Source organism: Podarcis bocagei, assembly GCF_964188305.1.
Source record: "Podarcis bocagei genome assembly, chromosome: 4".
NCBI lineage: Eukaryota > Metazoa > Chordata > Lepidosauria > Squamata > Lacertidae > Podarcis > Podarcis bocagei.
In genome coordinates this window covers 69,557,069-69,577,471 of record NC_138128.1, presented here as the reverse complement: position 1 = coordinate 69,577,471, position 20,403 = coordinate 69,557,069, and the positions used below count along the sequence as shown (strand labels likewise).

General features: G+C 39.7%; 1 protein-coding gene across 7 annotated transcripts in view; it reads right to left on the bottom strand.

Moving 5' to 3' along the window:
* Positions 1–20,403, bottom strand: part of PRKG1 (protein kinase cGMP-dependent 1) — a 698,816-nt gene that overhangs the window by 90,588 nt on the left and 587,825 nt on the right. For all 7 annotated transcript variants that reach the window (XM_081189597.1, XM_081189598.1, XM_081189595.1 and 4 more), the window contains one exon: positions 4,492–4,557. In XM_081189597.1, the coding sequence (XP_081045723.1) occupies positions 4,492–4,557 (66 nt within the window). The remainder of the gene's footprint in view (positions 1–4,491; positions 4,558–20,403) is intronic.

Genomic DNA, 20,403 nt, shown 5'->3' with positions numbered 1-20,403 from the left:
CTAGGGTGAAGATGAATGTTTCATCTGATCCAGCAAGGCTCTTCTTGTGTTTTTATTTACTTTTCAATTGTCTATTTTGTTGTTACTCTGGACTTCAACACATATACTCATTTGGCTAGTGGATAAAATGGGAAATTGCTGCAAATACTTTACTGGCATATTTCCTTTAATCCTGTAAGCTATTCTCAGCATGGTGTTTCACTTCATATCACCAGTATTCTGTCAGCACTAATGAGGCTCTCTTTAAAAAAACATAAAAAAGAACCAGAACAATAAATTCAGAGAATTGATGTTGGGAATACTCGGTAAATCCATTAGTGTTATATTATACCAGCTGCCCTAGACCAAGCTATTTTAAGTCCTAACCTGTCTGCTCATACATCTGTTGTTAACATAGGGTTGGTTTCAGATAACCTTTTCTTTTTCTTTTTCTTTTTTGGTGCCACAATATTTTTATCCTTCAATTTCCTAATGTTTAAACATGGAGCTGTACTTCAGAACAGGCACTTATTTGCCTCAAAAGTCACGATCGCGAAAAGGAGAACCCATCTGCTGGTTGGATCACAAGGCTCGGCAGAGGTGTTTGGAGAGTTTGACGTGCAGGTGTCTGCTTGATGTGATGTCTACTGGTAGGGCAGTAGAGCCCAATGGAGGTGTGGTGCTTTGCCTACAGTGATGTGTGTCACTGAGATGCACAGAAATAGAACCCATGCAACAGACATGAGATCCTCTTTCTTGGATTTGATGAAGGTCCAAACCTCTGAGCTGATCTTTGCTACTTGTTCTGGAGGAAGAGAAGTTGGGGCTCTGGAGGTGCCCAGCAGGGTTTTCAGGTAGACTAGCTGATTCTTTGGATTGGCTCTTCTTGAAGTTTACCAGGAACCTATAAGTCTGGAGGGTGTTGAGAGTGGAAATTTTCTTTGTCCCGGGTGATGGCAACCCATGCTATGCCACTGGCCAGGTGTAGGGTTCCTGAAGGAAGATGTCTCCAGACAGCCTGCTTACTCTGTATAAGCATGGCTTCTATTGACTGAAAAGGTGGAGGAGAAAAATCAAAAGTGGTCTGAGGCAACAGGTGCCTTAGCAATAAAGAAAGGGGTCTCTCTGCGATTTCCCACCCCAGGGAATGCTTGCCACCAAGTCTTTTCTGGCTACCCGCTTATCTGTGTGGTATGAGGTAACAACTTTCTTGCCTAGTAAGGCAGAAATTGTAAATGCTGCTGGCAAGCTGATCTAACTCCCTTTTTTTAATCTTGACAGGAAAAGACAAAGAGAGAAGGAACTGAGGAAAAAGCACCAGAGAAGGAGCTTGTGGACCAGCAGAACAGAAGAAGAACAAGCTACTGAATTAAAAACAGCAATTTAAGAAGGGGCAAGATAAGGTATGTATATTAAAAACACCCAAGGAAAGAGCAAAGAATGGGACAAATGGAGATTTGGCTGCACTCAACAAAGGCATGAGCAAACTGAATTCTGGGAGCCCTGCATCCCCAAAAGCTGCCTTTGAGCTGTGGGCAGAGCCAAGACCCAATCTGTTGACCTTTCAGTGCAGGTATGGGTAAATGGTAATTCTCATAACAAAAACCTTCTTTATGCTTTCTGTTCAGATTTAACCATTTCATGGGATTATACAGGAGAGGCTCAAATGTGATTAAATACTCAAGTGTGAAAATTTTGCAAGCCTGGTTAAATTGGAATCCAAGGGATTTAGATTCTCTGTTACCTGTGATTAACTCTCTCTGGGGTGGCACTCAAATTTTCAAATTCAGTGGTCTTGTGAGAGCAGATTTCATTCACTACAAAGCTAGGGATAGTTCTGTGGAGCCACTCCCTTTGTTCCTAATGAGCCGCCACCTTCACAGAATTGAATAGAATTTAAGAATACAAGAGCAGCTCCTCTGGATTAGATCGAAAGCCTATTAAGTCCAGCAACCCGTTTCTTGTGGTGGTGGACAACAAGATTCCTCTGAGAAACCCAGAGACAATTCTTAAAGAAAATTACCCTCTGCTGTTGTTGTAGCCCAGCAATTTGGGGGAAGAGCTGTGGCTTAATAAAGCATCTGCTTTGCATGCAGAAAATCCAAGATCTTCCCAAATTCTGGTGAGCTACTGCCAGTACCTGTAGACAATACTGAGCCAGATAGACCAATGATATGACTCAGTGTAAGGCAGCATCCTACATTTGAATGACATTCAGTGGCATACTACCTTTGAACATGGTGATAACATATAGCCACCGTGACTTGTGGTCATTGATGGACCTAAACCCCATGTATTTGTCTATTCTTCTTTTTAAAGCCGTCTAACTTTGTCATATTCTTGTGGAAGTGACCTTCATACACTAATAAGAGAATATTCATTTACATCAAAGGAGCTCTGACACCCACAATAAAATATGTAAGTTTGACATCATTGATTTTAAGGGACATAAGCAAGATGATGATGATGATTAATGGTTTCAGGACTACATCCTCCACATGCAACTTGAATAATGTGTGAGGGAAGAAAGCACTGACGTAAGCTATTAAAGGAGACTTCAAGCATGTACTTTATTTATTTATAAAGCCTAATAGGTTTCCCATAATCTACAACGAGTTTCTCCACTTAGCTTCATGTATATAATTAATTGAGTGTTGGAAATGGATACGCTGACTGCAAAATCAGATTCTCCAGGGTCACAATACAACTAAGTACATATTCCACTATAAATAGCATGAATGCAGTCACACTCAGCTGCACGACATTGTTGAAATCTCTGGTACGCAGTGGATTAACTTTGAGTCCCAGAAGTTTAGAGTTATATATGCACTCTCCTGCTACTTCAAGGACATTGTCAGTAGTAAAAGAAAAGCATATTAGCTGCTGTCATAAGAATCAAAAATAATTACCAAATGATTAAAGACTAATTTTGGATTAATTCTACCTATTTATTTTGATTATGATTAAGTTCCAATTGCAAAATGTTTGTACTGAGTAGTTCAAATAAAATGTGAGTAATTATTTAGCGGCTTTCCTCAATGAATATCTGTCGAATGTGTCTAATTGGGTTCATTAATTTCCATCTTTCCCTATGGATTTATGCAGCATAATGGCTGGTTTATGTAACATGGAACCTTTCTTGTAAATGTGTCACAGAAGCTATTTAGTTCAAATTCCTAACAGCCCCCATCTGTTTATATCAGATACAGCCCCAGTGAAATTCCGGTGGGTCATAAGTTAAATTAACAATGTATTTCCTTTGAAGCAGTGTTTTCTTACACTTCAATAAATAGAATACATTGTGAAATTAACTTCTTGCAGCTATGTATGTATGTATGTATGTATGTATTTAACCCACCCCTTACACATCTATGGTCACAATAGAGCTCAAAAGTAACAAAATAATCTAGAACTTTTTACCATACTCCATACTCCATGTATTCTCTCAACATTACTATCTAATGTTTCACCCTCCATCCCTTTGAGTGCATTTCAATTTGAGGATTTCATTAAAAGGGTATGGGGATCATTTGTATAGATTGATTAAAGTGAAATAAGAGCGCATCCCACATATTGTAATTTAAATGAAAACTCTCATTTAGCAACCCAATAATTGCTTCATATTGATGTAGGAATTAAGATAAAGAAATGCTAATTATTCTGTTGTTGGTTTTTAAAAAATATTCACATCTCCAGGAAGCTTGGAACTGCTGAATTTTTCTGTTGTGAACTGCCCTGGGACCTTTGGATTAAGGGTAGTAAACAAATTTTAACAACAACAACAACAACAGTGAAAGAATGACAGTATTGGGGATCTGTGAGACCACATAGGAGTTATCCTTGTTAGTCATTTCAAATCCCAGAGTCCTTTTACTAGAACTGTGGTCACTGCCAAACATATCAACTGTAACTTAATTTGTGTATCTTATGCCAATACCGGATTAGTAAAGTGCCCCCCCAATGTAGGAAGGGCGTACTCTTGGGGGTACTCTGTCACGAGGTCCAAGTGCTTTTGTGTGGCAAGGCGTGTCTTTTTCCAGCTATGGCTGGTTCATCAGTTACAGCCATTCCTGGATCAGAATAACATTCCACTGTAGTGCATGCTCCTGTATCCTCATGATGAGATTGTAACACACTCTGCATGATGCTTCCCTTGAGGACGGCCCGGAAACTGCGCCATAGTCTTTGGCAAAACTGCTGCCATGGACCAGTAAAGCACAAAAAGGAAGTCTTGTTTAAGGCTGCTTATTTCTTTGCAGTACTACGTGAAGGTGTGGCTGTTTGAGTATCTGAATCTACGATGTGCACGGTGAGGTTTGGGTACTAATTCCTCATGTTTGGATAAGTGAATTTTTCATATAAAGAGCATTTGGCTAGCGGGACCTACGTGTATACAGTGTTGTATTAAAAGTCATCCTGTGATCACTTGTATGATGAAGGGCAATACACACAACTTCAATAAGGATCAGTTTGAGATAATTGGTATCATAGGGTAAAAAATGGCACACTTACTCTCTGTCGATGACAAGACATGTTACGGCTTCAGCAGCGATAACATTGGCTGTCCGAACATCTTCCCTGAAAGGACAATAATATGCATTTTACACAATTTGCCAGCAGTCTCTACAGTAAAGTAAACCATTCACACATTAATATACCTTGCAAATGAGAATTATGCTTTAGTGATTTATTATATTTTCAACCATTTAAAAAATGTCTTGTTTTGCTTTAAATCTTGCGGCTCTTTAGAAATGTTTCCAAAACAACATTATCATAAGAAGTCATTTTCTCAGCAGATAGGTTACTCAGTCATTTCTATGCCTTTTTACAAATTCATTTATCTTGATTATGGGTCTCTCTGACTTTGCGGTTCAGTATGAGAGAAATGAGCAACTAATTCAGTACCAAGGGCCACGTAAGAAGCATGAATATTTAACTGTGTTATTATCATTATCTGCACGTCATTTTTAAAAATGCCAAAAAAGTTCTTCAGAAGATCACATCCCAAACTGGATGAGATTGCTGCAGAATTGCGGCTTTAAAAGCAGGCCTATCCTGTTCAGGATTAAAATCTATGTATTTTATTTATTTATTCAGACTATTTAAAGGCCACTTTTACGAGTTGAAATCACTCAATACCACATGAAAAATAGCAGGTAAAATACAATTCTTATGATAATAAAATATAATACATTACAAAACCTCCCATAAACCCACATTACTAAAACCAGTGATAACAAATACACATTCAGCCTTAAGGCAAAACACAGCATTTTTGTAAGACCACTAAAGAACTAAAATGCAGCATCACAGAGAATCACACCTACACATGCCAGTGAAAATAATTAATTGGGTCTTCAAGGCATTTCAGAGGAACCGAAATGCAGCAGCTTTGCTGGTAGTGAACTTCAAAGTCATGGGGCCACCACAGAGAAAGCCCTTACCTTTTTACCTGACAACAGGCAGTTGAGTTGCAAATTAAATGGTCAAATGTACTAAACCTCCCCTTCTGCTTGGGTTTCCCCCTACAGCTTTTAGTAGACCACCTTCTGGTACTGGACTGTCAGTTTGTTTGTGTGTGTGTGTGTGTGTGTGTGTGTGTGAGAGAGAGAGAGAGAGAGAGAGAGAGAGAGAGAGAGAGAGAGAGAATGAATGAAATAGATTCAGGTGATGGATTGCAGGGACAAAAGCAGTTGGCAGGGGCCCATTTACAGACCTCCAGTCTGCCACAGTCATGTAGTTTTGGGCCTTTATACCATCATTATTTTGAGCCAGTATTTACCATATAGCCCAAAGCTAGGAATAAGGGGAGTTTTAATCCAGTGAAATCTGAAGAGTCATAGGTCCCTCACCCCTCAATATATACATATTGCAAACTCAGGGGGCAATACATAAGGTGCCGAAACTTTAGCAGGGCCTCTAAGGGTGGGAGTCACAATGGCCCAATGAAGATTGAGCATGATTAGTGGCAATAGAAAATATAGTGACTATTAAAGGAAGCGGGGGGCACTGAACGGAACAGTCTTCTGGAAAAGAAAATGTCACACTACAACATTTCACTGTAGCTGCCACTTGTTATCCTCACATTTGGATTTTATATTGCACCTGCAACACCATCTCTGTAATGCTGTTTGAAGGCCATTTGCAATATTGCACTGATAGCTTATCAACACTTTCCGTAGAAGTACTGCTCAATCAAAAGGGGTTTTAGTACAAAAGAACTCTGTTCTCTTACTGATAAAAATGATACTTTTATATGATATACAAGTATACAAAGTGACTCTCAACTTTATAAATCAAAATCTGATATGAAGTTGGCAGTGTAATATGGCTCTTTAAAAAGGTATGTATTTAATAAAATTATGGTATCAGCAAACCTGCAGTAACACATCAATCCTGAGCCACTGCTTTCAAAGTTTTAGCTAATTGCAGAACACTCCATTTCTTCATTGCACTGTGTATGCACCTTTAATGCTGCCTTTTAGTTACCGTCACTGATGACACTATATGTATTGCCTAGTGAAAATTGATTTTTAGTGCCGAAGCACAAAGTGCAAAACACAGAATTTACACATGCCTTCTTTTTCTTTTTTAAAGTGCATTTCAGTACTGGCAATGAAGGCAGGGGTAGATCAGGAAGAAACAAATGTTACTTAATGTTTTCTTTAATGTAAAGAGTCACACACAATGAAAACAGTAACATAACAGAGCTTACTACAGTTTATTTTAGAAACTGAGAACAAATGTTACTTAATGTTTTCTTTAATGTAAAGAGTCACACACAATGAAAACAGTAACATAACACTCAAACTTTTAAAAATAGCAAAAAGAAGCCAAGTTTATCAGGCAATTTCGACTTCTAATAATTAATAACTGTTTGTTTACGTCAGTAGATAAATGATTCCAATTCCAAACATGCAGCAAGTTATTAATACTCCTTTCTATTAGTCTAATCCAAATTTTCATTATAATGCAGCACAGAGTAGACAATCACAGTGCCAACCCCGCTCCCCCCCCCCAACCCACCAGCATAAAATCATTATGAAAATACAATCTGGTGAGCACTGACTCGCAGGTTTTTTCAACTTCTAGGCTGTATTCTTCATCACTACTTCCAGAGAGATAACCCTCATTCTCAGAGTCACTTTCACTGTCAGAGTAGCCCATAGTTAAGAGCTTGCAGTTACCATTTTCCTCCTTGGGAAAACTACTGTTCCCTTCTATCCAATGACCCTACCTTGGGCTCTGGCACAGCTCAGGAATTTTACAGACCTTCCAGCTTAAAACCTTTTAGGCTTGGAAAAGGTCACAGCTGCTCTGGGAAGTATCTCCTGCAAGCAGGATGCAAAATGTAAGCAGAGCATATTGCTGAGCCACAAAGCAGCACAAAGTTCATCTACTTGATGGCACCTCCTCTCATCATCCGCACTCTCTTAACAGCTCTGCTGCACTGAGACCTTCTGCCGCCAACAGATGTAGTGGCAAATGCTTTATACTAGCACAGACTTAAACATGACACCTGTTAACCCACACTAGGGATTTGAGCTAATCTGCATGCCAAAACTTTTTTTAATTCTTATTTTATTGTCTAGCTCAGCAGTTTCCTACAGTTCCTTGTGAAGAACACATTCTGTTCTTCAGTATCAAAATGAAGCTGCTTGCTAAAATCAAAAGAAAACCCTTAAAGGCGGGTGGGGAGGAGCTTTATTCTGTTAATGATTCCTAGAATTGGTTCAAGATGCATTATAGTTTTATGACAGTGCTACTCATAAGTAAAACCCATTGATTGCAGCGGAACCTAAGTGTGAATAAGACTGCAGCCCCAAACAGGCCACTAGAGCATATGACTATTAATTGAAATAGGAGAAGAATAAATTTTCATGAATATTCATGCTAATAGTGATAATAAAAATAATAGTCCATAAATATAATTTAGATATATTTATCTCTTTCTAGTTATTTCAATGCATGTGTTAAGTGTTATTTGTAGGTTGCGGGTAAATGCAAACTTTCTGCTGTTGTATTCATTAACATCTAATTGTGAAAATCACCTGATATATGAAAAATGAAGGATAACAACTATTATTTGAAAAATTGAGGTTTAAATTATTGGCCATTTGATTGTACGTCAAATGAGAAATGCAGAATATATATTTTTAAAAATGAATGTCAGACACAGGTGTCATGTTTTACTGGGATCTTCACAAAGTACTATTACATCTTATTTCAGTATGGAAATCCTGCCTACAATCTCATGTACAGTTAAATGGGTTTAATCCTGTGTTGGATTGTGGCCAAAGTGTTTTACAATTCTTATCTATGTTCCCTTTGAGGTAGGATGAGTGATAATGACTTGTTCCAGGCTGCCCAGATAGTGTCATGACGATTTCTACATTAATCTCCTATGTCAAATGCTATCCACTTCACTACACTGCCTCCAGGCAAATATGAATGAGAAATACATGTCTCCCACCAAAACCTATTGAAATAAATCCCTGTAGTTCCAAATGTATACCATTTCAAAAAAGGAGACGAGGTTCCTGGTTGAGGTTCCACATTTGACAGAATATCTCATGCCACTGTAAATTGAAGGGCGAAGAAGAATGCAAGCATTTATTTATTTTTAAAGGAAACAAACAGGAGTCTGTACCATGGCATAATTTCTATAAATGCAGGATTTTGACAGGGAAACCAGAACCTGTTAAACCTCTTTTGGCCAAGCTGCTATGAAAGCATTCCAAGAACTGGCCGTCTGCAGTGGCTGCAAACTGCAAAAGCTGAGGATCTCATTGCTCAGTATCAAATGGATAAGAAGTTGTGAAGGAAATGGATTTAATATTCATTATGCTTGAGTATATAATTTATGGCACCATATGCCATGTTTCCTAAATATTTTTTATTAATTGCCACTGAAACCCTGCTAAGTGTAGCTTTTCAAATGAACCCCTGATTAATACAGTCAAGCTATAGTTTTCTGCTGTACACAATCTGTGCTAAGCAGGTGGCTATGCTGAACTGACAGTATTAATTTTTTTCTTAATTCACCAAAGAAGATTCAGATTACAGAGCAGGCAGAAGAAAATTATATCAGCAGTGTGTAATTCATAGCCATCACTGAGTCCTGGAGATTAGATGCTTCTGAAATGTCCCCTTTATCATGATTTAGTCATGCACTTCTTTCTGATTTCTGTTAGCAGGTTCACGCTGTGAGATTCTTTTCTTTTACTCCCTTGCTAGCACCACAGAAGTTCTGGTGCCAAGACATATTATTCGTCTTAGCTTTATATGTTCTACTGTGGCTGCATCCTCTTGTGACTGGCATCTCCCCCCACCAATCCGGTACACCTCTGTCTATGCCCGTGCATGTGTGTGATCTTGGCATGCATAAGTTTGGGAGCAACATGGAGCACCACCCTTAGACTATAATTCAGGGGTAGGGAACCCTTTTCAGCCTGAGGGCTGCACTTCATCAGAGGCAACATTATGGGGGCAACAGATGCAATTCTCATCTTTGTACAGTAGGCTGAAGTCCAACCATGAAAGATTCCACCGTTTCTACACGTGTGTGTGTGTGTGTGTACACTAGGCCTGAGGTTCCCCTGGGCCTGAGGTTCCCCATCGCCCACTCAAGTCCCCCATGCTATATCCCATTCTGTTCTGAAGGGTGCCCCAATCTTCAGAAGCAGTCTTTGGGGTTTCATATGGTCACTGGGCAGGGGTGATCAGTGAATATCAGTCTCTAGCCTTGCATGAGTCAAACCATATTCTTGGGTATGAGCCAAAGTAATCCCCCTAGCCCGGGCATCATCGTTAATGTTTTATATTCATAAATCTCAAAGAAATTAACTTTTTTCGTTGTGAAAAATGTGTTATAAATACTTCTAAATTCTCCTTTTTGCTGGAGGGCAACAAAAGTGGAACACAAGGAATAATGAAGCCTCACAAAGGTAACAGAGTAGAGTTGAGAATACCCACTCATCCCTAGTAATGCCCAGCGGTCATAGAATGGACCTCTAAGGGTTTTGGTTAAGGGATATCAACTTAAACTCTGGCATTTTAAAACTCTGGCATTTTTGCCACTGGGATGACTGTAGCTTCAAAATTCTAAGATATACTGTCAAAGGATTTTTATGTTTGTTTAGCAGAAAACTTCCAGCTTTTGCGTTGAAAGGATGCTTCACCATAATCATCATCATCATTACAATGCCACCTGCCTTCTACGGCAGTGGTTGAGGAAGAAGGGAGGCATGAGTATTGGTTTGTTTGCACACTCCAATCACAGCTGAAAGTAACACAGCAATATCTTATAATTTCGAATCTAAAACAGTGCCAATGGCAAAAACATATTTTATGTTACCAGATATTAGCTTTAAGAAAATAAACTCTAAAATGAATTTTTACCGACACTCCTTTGAAGTATCATAAATATTTTATGCAAAGCTGCGTTCTGTAATCTTAAAAAGTCCATCCAAACTACGGAGCTGACTTGAAAAGAAATTAACTACTCTCTAGCTCCAGTGGGGGGTGACATTAGTTCGACCTACAGGAAATTATGTTGCTGGGCATATGATAGGAGTGTTAAGAGAGCAATTAGGGCTGTCATCCACCATATTCCCAGAAGGATAGGGATGGATTTTCATTTCTATGTTTTACACAGACAATGCCTTGCTGTTGAATGTAACTCTTCTTTAAATCGAATCTTAAAATCAAAGAGCAGGCTTATCAAAGTTTGTACACTACTTTTCTTTTTATGCTGGAAAATCCATCACCGAGCTTTCGTTCTGACTTCTAACCAATGCATTAACTACATTTTTTGTCAACTTTATGGAAATTAGGTATGTGTTCATTTGCATATAACAAAATACAGCTAGAACATAGGTCGAGGTTTGGTATTTAGCAAACTCTGAGGAGCCACAATTGGCTATGGACATGGTGTCAGAATGCTTTGCCTTCCTGACCTTGCCTTCCCTCACCTCTTCAAGCTTGCAAAATGTGTTCAGGGTTTTAGTCCTTACTGATTCTGCTGTTAACACTTGCTTTCTGGCTTGCTGTTATGTATGTGTCACAGCTTTAGCCTGCATACAGTGAGGGATGGGAAAAGATGAAAGACGGTATAAATTTGACTTCTGAAACACTTGAATAAGCATGTTGGACCATTCTCCTGAAGGATTTCAAAACTTCAAGATGAAGGATGGAGCCATCCATTCTGTTTCTTGGAAAGCGTATTGATATTTATAATTCTGTTTCACAACAGAGCAACACAGCTATTCTGTTAGATGACGGCAAGTTCTAAAAACAGATCACCTCCATACGCAATGTGTTGCGATGGTAAGGGAATCTCAGGACCAGTTATAAGATGCCAGTTACTTCCTCCAAGAAACTGGGAAGAATTTGTTGGTTGAATACCTGTTATGACTATTTTATGAGCTAGCTTGCACTTACTTTCTGTAAAAGCCCAAAAGAAAGACCCACTTTAGGGAGGACAAAGTGTAGGGGAATGGGGGTGGATGCACCCTGTTATGTACTGAAGTTCTCACCCTGGTCCAGCAGGGGGATACTGTAGATAGTTATGCAAATGAAGGATCGAAAGTGACGTTCAGTGATTGGATAGTTTGTATGCAAATGAAGGATTGAAAGTGACGTTCAGTGATTGGATAGTTTTAGAAAATGGCAACAGTTACATTGTTCTGGAGCTCTATATAAGCAGGCTGACTAAGCTCCTCAGTCCAGTCCTGTTCTGCCTCTGAATAAAGAAGAGCTGTTTGAAGAATCACTGTGTCATCTGATATGTTCACCCACAACTTAACACACCCCATGTGCTACCCTGCGCAGAGTTTCAACGCAGGTTCAGCTAAGAACATTTTGAAGGTTCCCCATAACTGGGATCTGTATTATCAGTGTTCTAAATCACAAGAAGGTTTCTACACATGTTTAGACAAACACACTTAGGGCCCAGCCACACTTTTGTTTGTCCCATGATTTCAAGTCACAGGCCCGAGAAGTTTTCTGTTTGGCCTGCTGTTTTCCCCATGAAAACCCTCTGTTTACTGATGAATTGGAACAAATGTCAATTCGCAGAAAACCTGATAGATGTTTGTGGCCTATTTAATGCTCAAACAATGTGTGTGTGTTCCTTTCGGCCTTGTCTTGCAAAAAGCTGTATTCAAACGGCAATATGATCATCTCTCTTTCATATAGCTTCTTAGAGCCACGAAGCACGTTTACATACAGGTGAGGTTTGCACATACAGTATTTGACTTATTATTTGCGAAACTAGTTATTTAGTTCTGACCATGTTGGTTGAAACGTGCTTGGTTATGCTTAAGGCTGTTACCTTTATTTGTTCAGCTTGTTTTAATTCTTGTATATTTTTATGGAAGTTCATGAGCCATACTAATCAATTTTGAAATTTTTTGCTTTGGACGTTATTAGAGAAACGGATTGTTTTCAATTGGTATTAGATGTTATTAAAATATCTTTAATATACTATAGATGCTCCATCCATTTATATTTTCTCCATAACATAACATACAAGGAAGTCCCACACAATGCAACAACACTTAGAAAGTATGCCAAGTGTTTTTATGCTACTATATTCAAAATGTGTCTCCTTGCATTTCAAATCATTCTAGAAATCCTTAGATTTCCCAGTAAGTTTTCAGAGCAATAATGAAACATGGCATTTATACTGAACACTGAAAGTGCCCTTCCTTTCCCAAAAAGTATTGTGTGTCTAAGAATATAGCAGTAGGTACAGTTAATTTTATTCCCAATAAGAAGTAAGCTCTGAATAATTGATTAATTAGATGCATTAATTTACCATAAACTGTAGATTAATTTAGCAAAGTTCCACACTTAAAGAAATAAACAAGATTACAGTCTTCTTATTCCCTTCTCATTTCACACAAATTTCCTAAGTGCAATATGTGATTAACCATATTTACATAAGGCAAAGGGATTCTTTAGGTCATTAACATCATGTAACTACCAAACAGGGAAAGCAAGCACAGAGGAAAATGAGACTACCTCCACAAATGTCAGATTTCATTAGAATGATATACAGCAACTGTCAGATAGGCACGTGCTCTGAATTTCACTCGTTTATTTTGCAATTCGCTTGGTTGTATTTAAAATCCAAGGGTCTATTTTCAACTAAATGATGTATGATTTTTTTTTACAATTTTGACACAAATCTTTAAAATTATTAACATTGGCAACTAAGAGATCAAGATCAAATAAGAAAAAGGGCCGACTGCTAAAAACTCCTAAAGTGACGTATTATTTGGCTGAACAATATAAACAACTCAGGCCTGTGACCCACAAGGTTATAATCCCAGACTGCAGAGTAGGATGGCTTGATTTAAGCAGATCTTTCTAAACATAGGATGTTTTTATTTCACTGTCCGATGCCCTTTTGCTTCCCTTCGCTGCTGCTTCTCAATACCATTTAACTTCTTTTTTGCCCTCATGGCACTCAGCTTATTACTGCTGCCTGATTTGATTGGTTGGAAGCTAATGGGATTTGCTTAGGGATATCAGTGATATCATCATGTCAGGCATAGTGCTATGACATCATCAATAAAAATAAAGGTCTCCACAGCCAATCAAATCAAATAGCAGTGAAGACAAACAAGGCCAATGAAGGCAAAAGAGGAGAAAAATGGCGCTGAGAAGAAACTGAAGGCAACATAATACAGTAGTAGTAAAGCCACCTACAGTGCATATTGTCAACAGCAAACAGCTCTAACCCACTTACCGTATTTTTCGCCCCATAAGACGCACCGGCCCATAAGACACACCTAGATTTTTGGGGGGGAAATAAAGGAAAAAAATTTTATTTCCCCCCCAGGTGCGCTGCGCTACACCAGGAGCTTGGGGCGTGCTGAGCTCAGCGCGCCCCAAGCTTCTGCGTGCGCGCAAGCAGTCCGCTAGCCTTGGGAGAGCCGCGGGGCTCTCCCAGGGCTAGCGGATCGCTGCGCTACACCAGGAGCTTGGGGCGTGCTGAGCTCAGCGCGCCCCAAGCTTCTAGGTGCGCGCAAGCAGTCCGCTGCCGCCCCAAGCCTCGCGCACCCAGTGGGACCTCCTGCCGGGTGCGCGAGGCTTGCAGACACTCGCCCCATAAGACGCACCCCGATTTCCCCTTCATTTTTGGAGGGGAAAAAGTGCGTCTTATGGGACGAAAAATACGGTAATCCATGTGATGACACAAAGCGGCCGCCTTCTGCACACACGACCCATTTGAACAGGAAATCATGTGTGAAACTTATGGCCTCATGTGCAGTTCCATCTCAGCTCAGTAAGCCAGGGCAGCCCATCCAGGGTACTTTGGTGTGTGGGGTTTTTTTTAAAGCTAAATAATGATGTGAGGAGCACTAGGGGATTGAACTCAATCCCTCCTAAGCCCCTTCCCCTAACAAACAGTTTAAGATTTTTAATAAAAGACCTGTGAAGCCCTGAATGATCTGCAGAGCAACATTGGATCAGAACACTTTTATGAGGCACTCAGTAAAGTTTTCTGTTTGGTTTCCACGACAGTAAAAGGTTTGACAGACAGCTATCATAGTAACATAGGAAGGATTCAGGATGGAGGGAAAGCATTCATGTAGAATGAATAAATAAAATTTTAACAGTGCTGAAAATATATAGAAATGTATGCTCTTCTTTGTTATTACTTGTGCCTAGCATGTTATCTGTTTTAAAGCATTATAATTGCAAAGTTTTGACAGTTCTATTCTCTTGCTTCTCAGTGAGGATTCTTCAATAGATTCCCATGACACCTGCTCTGTAAATCAAGTACAGCTCCAAGGAACAGAGAATAGCAACATTTCACTTCACTACTCTAGTTTTTGTTTAATTCACGATCTCACTGTTTGTAGGCAGCAAAAGACTCTCCTCCCTGCAAGAGAGGGGAGTGGTTGTGGGTGGGAGCCCGGACTCCTGGCAGGGGCCTTAGCCCCTGCCCCTCCTTACCTTCACCTTCCCCTCAGTCCTTGGCGACCCTCGGTGACATCAGGGGGTGAGCCTATAGTTGGATGAGCATCAACAGGCTCCACCTACTGTTGAATAAACCCACCACCTATAGTCATCCAATGCCTAAGCCAATACCTTTTCACTGCTGTAATCAATAAAGTTGTGGCCTTTTCTTGCCCATTAACCTTATACCACGTGTCCATGTGTATTTATTTCACTTAGCGGGGTCGGGGCCCTCGATCCACAACAACTTGGTTGCATTTTTAAGCAGACTGATTTCTTAGATGAACAGTTTTTCAAAGAATATGTTTCATAATCCATATATATATATATATATATATAGAGAGAGAGAGAGAGAGAGAGAGAGAGAGAGTGTTATCATTTGCTTGCTTCTTGATTCCATTATTAGTATTTGGGAGAAGTGATAAATCAGATATCTATACAGTGGTGCCTCGCAAGACGAAAATAATTCGTTCTGCGAGTATTTTCGTCTTGTGATGTTTTTCGTCTTGTAAAGCACGGTCCGTCGCAACTGCGCCTCTTCAAGCGGCTTTAAGAAAAAAGTGCAAGACGTTTTCGTCTTGCGAAGCAAGCCCATAGGGAAATTCGTCTAGCGAAGCAACGCAAAAACAGAAAACCCTTTCATCTAGCGAGTTTTTCGTCTTGCGAGGCATTCGTCTTGCGGGGCACCACTGTATTAAAATAAAAGTTGACAAAATTAAGAAGTGCCAGTGAAGTAGGATACATTTAATTTAATAGAACCAGACAGCAAACACCACACAGGAGGAATAGGGAATATGTGGCCCTCCATATGTTTTTGGATTATGACTCATTATTCCTGATCATTGGTCATATTGGCTGGGGATGATGGAAATTTGTGTCTAACAACATTTGGAGGGGCAGAGGTTCCTCATCCCTGACATGCAGGCAGTGCTGGATTTACGTATAAGCTAAACAAGCTATAGCTTAGGGCCCCACTCCCTTGCCCTCCCAAATTTTTAAAAAATTCTTCTTAACTGTATTTCAGTTCAAAAATTACTTTGATAAAATACATATTTGTTATGTGCAAATGGCTTTAGATACCTATTAGGTCCATGAATTACCACATAGCATATACTGTATTCAACACAAAAAACAGCAACAATTTGCTGTTGACAAAGGACAGCTGGACATATAAAGGGCTCCATTACCTTCAGAATGCTCAATCTTGATTGGGGTTGCTTTGTCTCTTTAGGGCAGGCATGGCCAAACATGGCCCTCCAGATGTTTTGGGACTACAGTTCCCATAAGCCACTGGTCCTGTTAACTAGGGATCATGGGAGTTGTAGTCCCAAAACATCTGGAGGGCCAAGTTTGGCCATGCCTGCTTTAGGGTTTCTGTTTTAGTGATTCACTGTAATTCCACAAACCTTGGGTTTCCACTGAGCAAGCTGATACCTCCCCTCTTATTTCCCATGTTTTGACACTGGTTCTACTGGCAGTCACTACTCAAGTTTGCTATTAGAGCAGGCATGTCCAACTCCTAAGAGACTGCGATCTACTCCCAGTATAAAAAACTGGCAGTGATCTACCCATTGTCATTGGAGGGAGGAGGAGTGTGCGTGGGGTGGGTGGATTGCCCAGAGTCTGGTTGGACATCCCTGTATTAGAGGAAGGGGCAAGAAAGGTTAATGAGATGGAAAGAGAGAGAGGGAGAGAGAGAGATGCATCTGTCTAGCTTAGAAAAAGAGAAGATAGGGAAGACATAAGATATAAGGTTGTCATTGTTCACATCCACAATATACATTTAAAAGCACATGGTTTCCTCCAAAGAATATTGAGAATACCTCTCAGAGCTACAATTCCTAGAACCCATAACAAACTACAGTTCCCATGATTCATTGGGGAAGCCACATTCTTTAAATGTAATTAAAATGTATGGTTTGGATATGACCAAAGTGTAAATAAGGTTCAGTTGGCTACTATGCACAGGAAATAAATAATCAGTTCAAACAAACTAGGGTTGGATGTTCCACACAGCACAAGCAGAATATCCTAACTGCACAGGGGATATGGTGAAATATTAATTGCTGGATAACGTTCAAAGCAAGTTAGACAAAAATGTGTTGAAATGAATTCAACTCCTGAGGCAGGAAGATCTCTGCTGTCCCATTATATAATACTCCTTTATATCCAAGAGAATTGATAAGTGGGGGTCCTTTAAAATGAATTCTATTGTGTACTATCAAAGTGTGCATGCACACGAAAGCTCATACTAATAACAAACTTAGTTGGTTTCTAAGGTGCTATTGGAAGGACTGTTTTTATTTTATCCCTTGATGTATATATATATATAATGTATTAAAGGTAAAGGTAAAGGTACCCATGCCCGTACAGGCCAGTCGTGTCTGACTCTAGGGTTGTGTGCCCATCTCACTTAAGAGGCCGGGGGCCAGCGCTGTCCGGAGACACTTCCGGGTCACGTGGCCAGCGTGACGAAGCTGCTCTGGTGAGCCAGCACCAGCGCAACACTACTTGCACTTAAGAGTGCTTTTGAACTGCTAGGTGGGCAGGAGCTGGGACTGAACGACCAGAGCTCACCCCGCCGCAGGGATTCGAACCGCCGACCATACGATCAGCAAGTCCTAGGCGCTGAGGTTTTACTCACAGCGCCACCCGTGTCCCCGTATAAAATGTATTATATTTGTACAAATACTGCAATGCCCTTTCACCTCAGGGACTCATGGAATAAATCTAAGCATTTACATTTTGCTCCTTCTAGTTAGTTGACATTTAAACAAAAGAAATTCAGAAATATTCTATTTACAGGTTTTCATGTTATTAGCAGCCCTATTCAGAGATTTTCTTTACCTTCTTGCAACAAGTTTTTCTAACTCCTACTGAATTATTTAATTGGTGTCATAGTCACATAGGTCATGAGCAGTTTGTGGAAAAAGCTAGATAATTAAAGAAAAATCCAACAAATAAGGCGAATTACTCTGGTGCTCATGGTTTATTGATCAGTTATGGGTCACACTTTGGGAACAGTGTAAGAAGGCACTTCTGTCATTAGCTTTTTACACAACACATTCTACAGGAAGAAGCCTGCTAGCCTGATTGCATAGATAGTAAGACTGATAATGAAGTAGCGGTAATTGTTGTCTTGCAAAGCAGCTTCAGAAATTCTCTATTATTTTACCTGCCATTTACAGCTGCAAGCTTTTAGTGTATTTTATTTAATGCATGTAGTAATCTAAAGGAAGGGTACTCTGCTTAATGTAAATTGGAAGATGACTATATAAAAGTTTTTGATCAAAAATTGATCCATATAGTCTATATAAGAGGCAGACATCTGAGACCAGTGTGGTATAGGCCAGGCTATAAATAATTTAAACAAATAAATATCTCTGGCTGATTTCTGAAAAAGAACGTTAAGTTGGGAGTTCTATTTACGGAAAGCCATTATAACCTGTAGTTTGGTCCTCGGACTTTCTCCTGCAAACATGTATTATAATAGGTAGTAGAGGAAAAAATAGTAATTAATAAGGGAATATGAAGAGAATCTTCATATGAACATGCACTTTTATTTTAAGCTTTGAAATCGATTTTAAAGGCCAAATGAAATAAAATAGATACTAAGATAATTAATGCAAATTATTCACAAATTCTGTTAGCTGTTTTAACAAATTACTCTTTCAGTACAACAAAGTATTGGTTCACTGGTAAAATTAGCAAAAAGCTTGTTACCTAAAATCAAGTAGGGGGATCAAGTAGAGTACTCTTAATGGAATCCATGTGCTTAGAGAACAATGCTTGTTCCCTCGAATTATTCCCCCAGAAGAGTTCAGTTTGTTTATAATGCACTGAGATTTCTTGAATAAATATTATTTCTTTTACCATTTTCTAAGTTATAGCTTGAAGGAGCTTTCTGTGAAAAAGATTTCCCAGTGTATAAACACTAAACATTTCTTTGCAGCATGAAGAAAAAACTGGATGTCCCAAATTTATACCATGAAAGATAATGTGATATTTATGCCATTTAATTAAGTCCTTTGAAATTATGGCTTTGGAAGATGTTGCTAAAAATTAATATCCCACGTAGACGCATTTCTCATTAAAGTTACACAGCAATTTACCTACCTGAATATGAACAGCTTAGTAAATGGAAAAGTTGGCATATAAAGATAAGTAGAATGTACAGGTGTCTTTTACCTATTCTTGCAAATCAGATGCGGGGGGGGGGGAGATAACAATAACTGTACATGCTTCTTTCACAGCCTCTGGCTGCATTTCAAAATCCCAGTTGTGGAATTTGATGTCAACTTCTTCCCAGTAAACACTTTCCCACTGAGAAGCCACTTGAAGACTCAGGGAATACATTTCTGAGGCAACCTTTGAAGATGGCAAATGCATCGGTTGCAGTCCAAAGCTTTCTTGGATTCAGAAAGGTATGTGCAGGTGCCCTTTGGCTTGTTTGTTTCTAAGGAATGTGAGCCTCTTTCATGACATGGAAAAATATTTGTTGCTTTTTCTCCTTCCACATGAAATCCTTCAATTCACAGGTTAATGTGTCTGGCTGATCTACAAAGTAGAGGGGTTTTTAAGGGAACAGCTTGTATGTTTCCAGCAGGGCTTACCTTCAATCAGTGGTCTTCCTCCTCTTCCTCATTATGTACAGTTTTTCCCCCATTAGTGGCCAACACCTCAATTTCTGTTGCATGAATTAAGTAAACAGGGTACTAGAAGAAAGCCTCCTTAGAGATCAAGACAGGCTCATGATTAAGGCCTGCCACTGCCTTTTTTTCTCTCTCTCTTCTTCCCTGTCCCTTACCTTCTCTAACGGTCTTTGCCTCCCGTTGTCATGTTCTCTATCTCTCTTCCAGAGACTGGAATATAGCAACTGCATATCCTAGGTGCAAGGAACCCCAGTGAAATTAATCTCCAGAGCTCCTGTCAATGGATAACTCTCACGTGCATTGTACTGAACGGAGTTTCTGTTAAACCTTTTCTCTGTGATAGGTCATGTCTAGGACAGAATCAAACCATCTTGGTCTGTGGATTTGTCCATCTTCCATTTCTTTGGACCTAAACTATGTATATTCATCTTTTATTTGGCCTGTGTCAAAACTGAGAGCCAGTGTGGTGTAGTGGTTAGGAGCGGTAGACTCGTAATCTGGTGAACCGGGTTTGCGTCTCCGCTCCTCCACATGCAGCTGCTGGGTGACCTTGGGCCAATCACACTTCTTTGAAGTCTCTCAGCCCCACTCACCTCACAGAGTGTTTGTTGTGGGGGAGGAAGGGAAAGGAGAATGTTAGCCGCTTTGAGACTCCTTTGGGTAGTGATAAAGCGGGATATCAAATCCAAACTCTTCTTCCACGTTAGCTCAGTTGCTGCCTTCCCCCCACTCTGAATCCCTGAAAAGCAACATCATACTGACTGACTACTTTATAGAAGGATGAATAGCAGAAATGCAT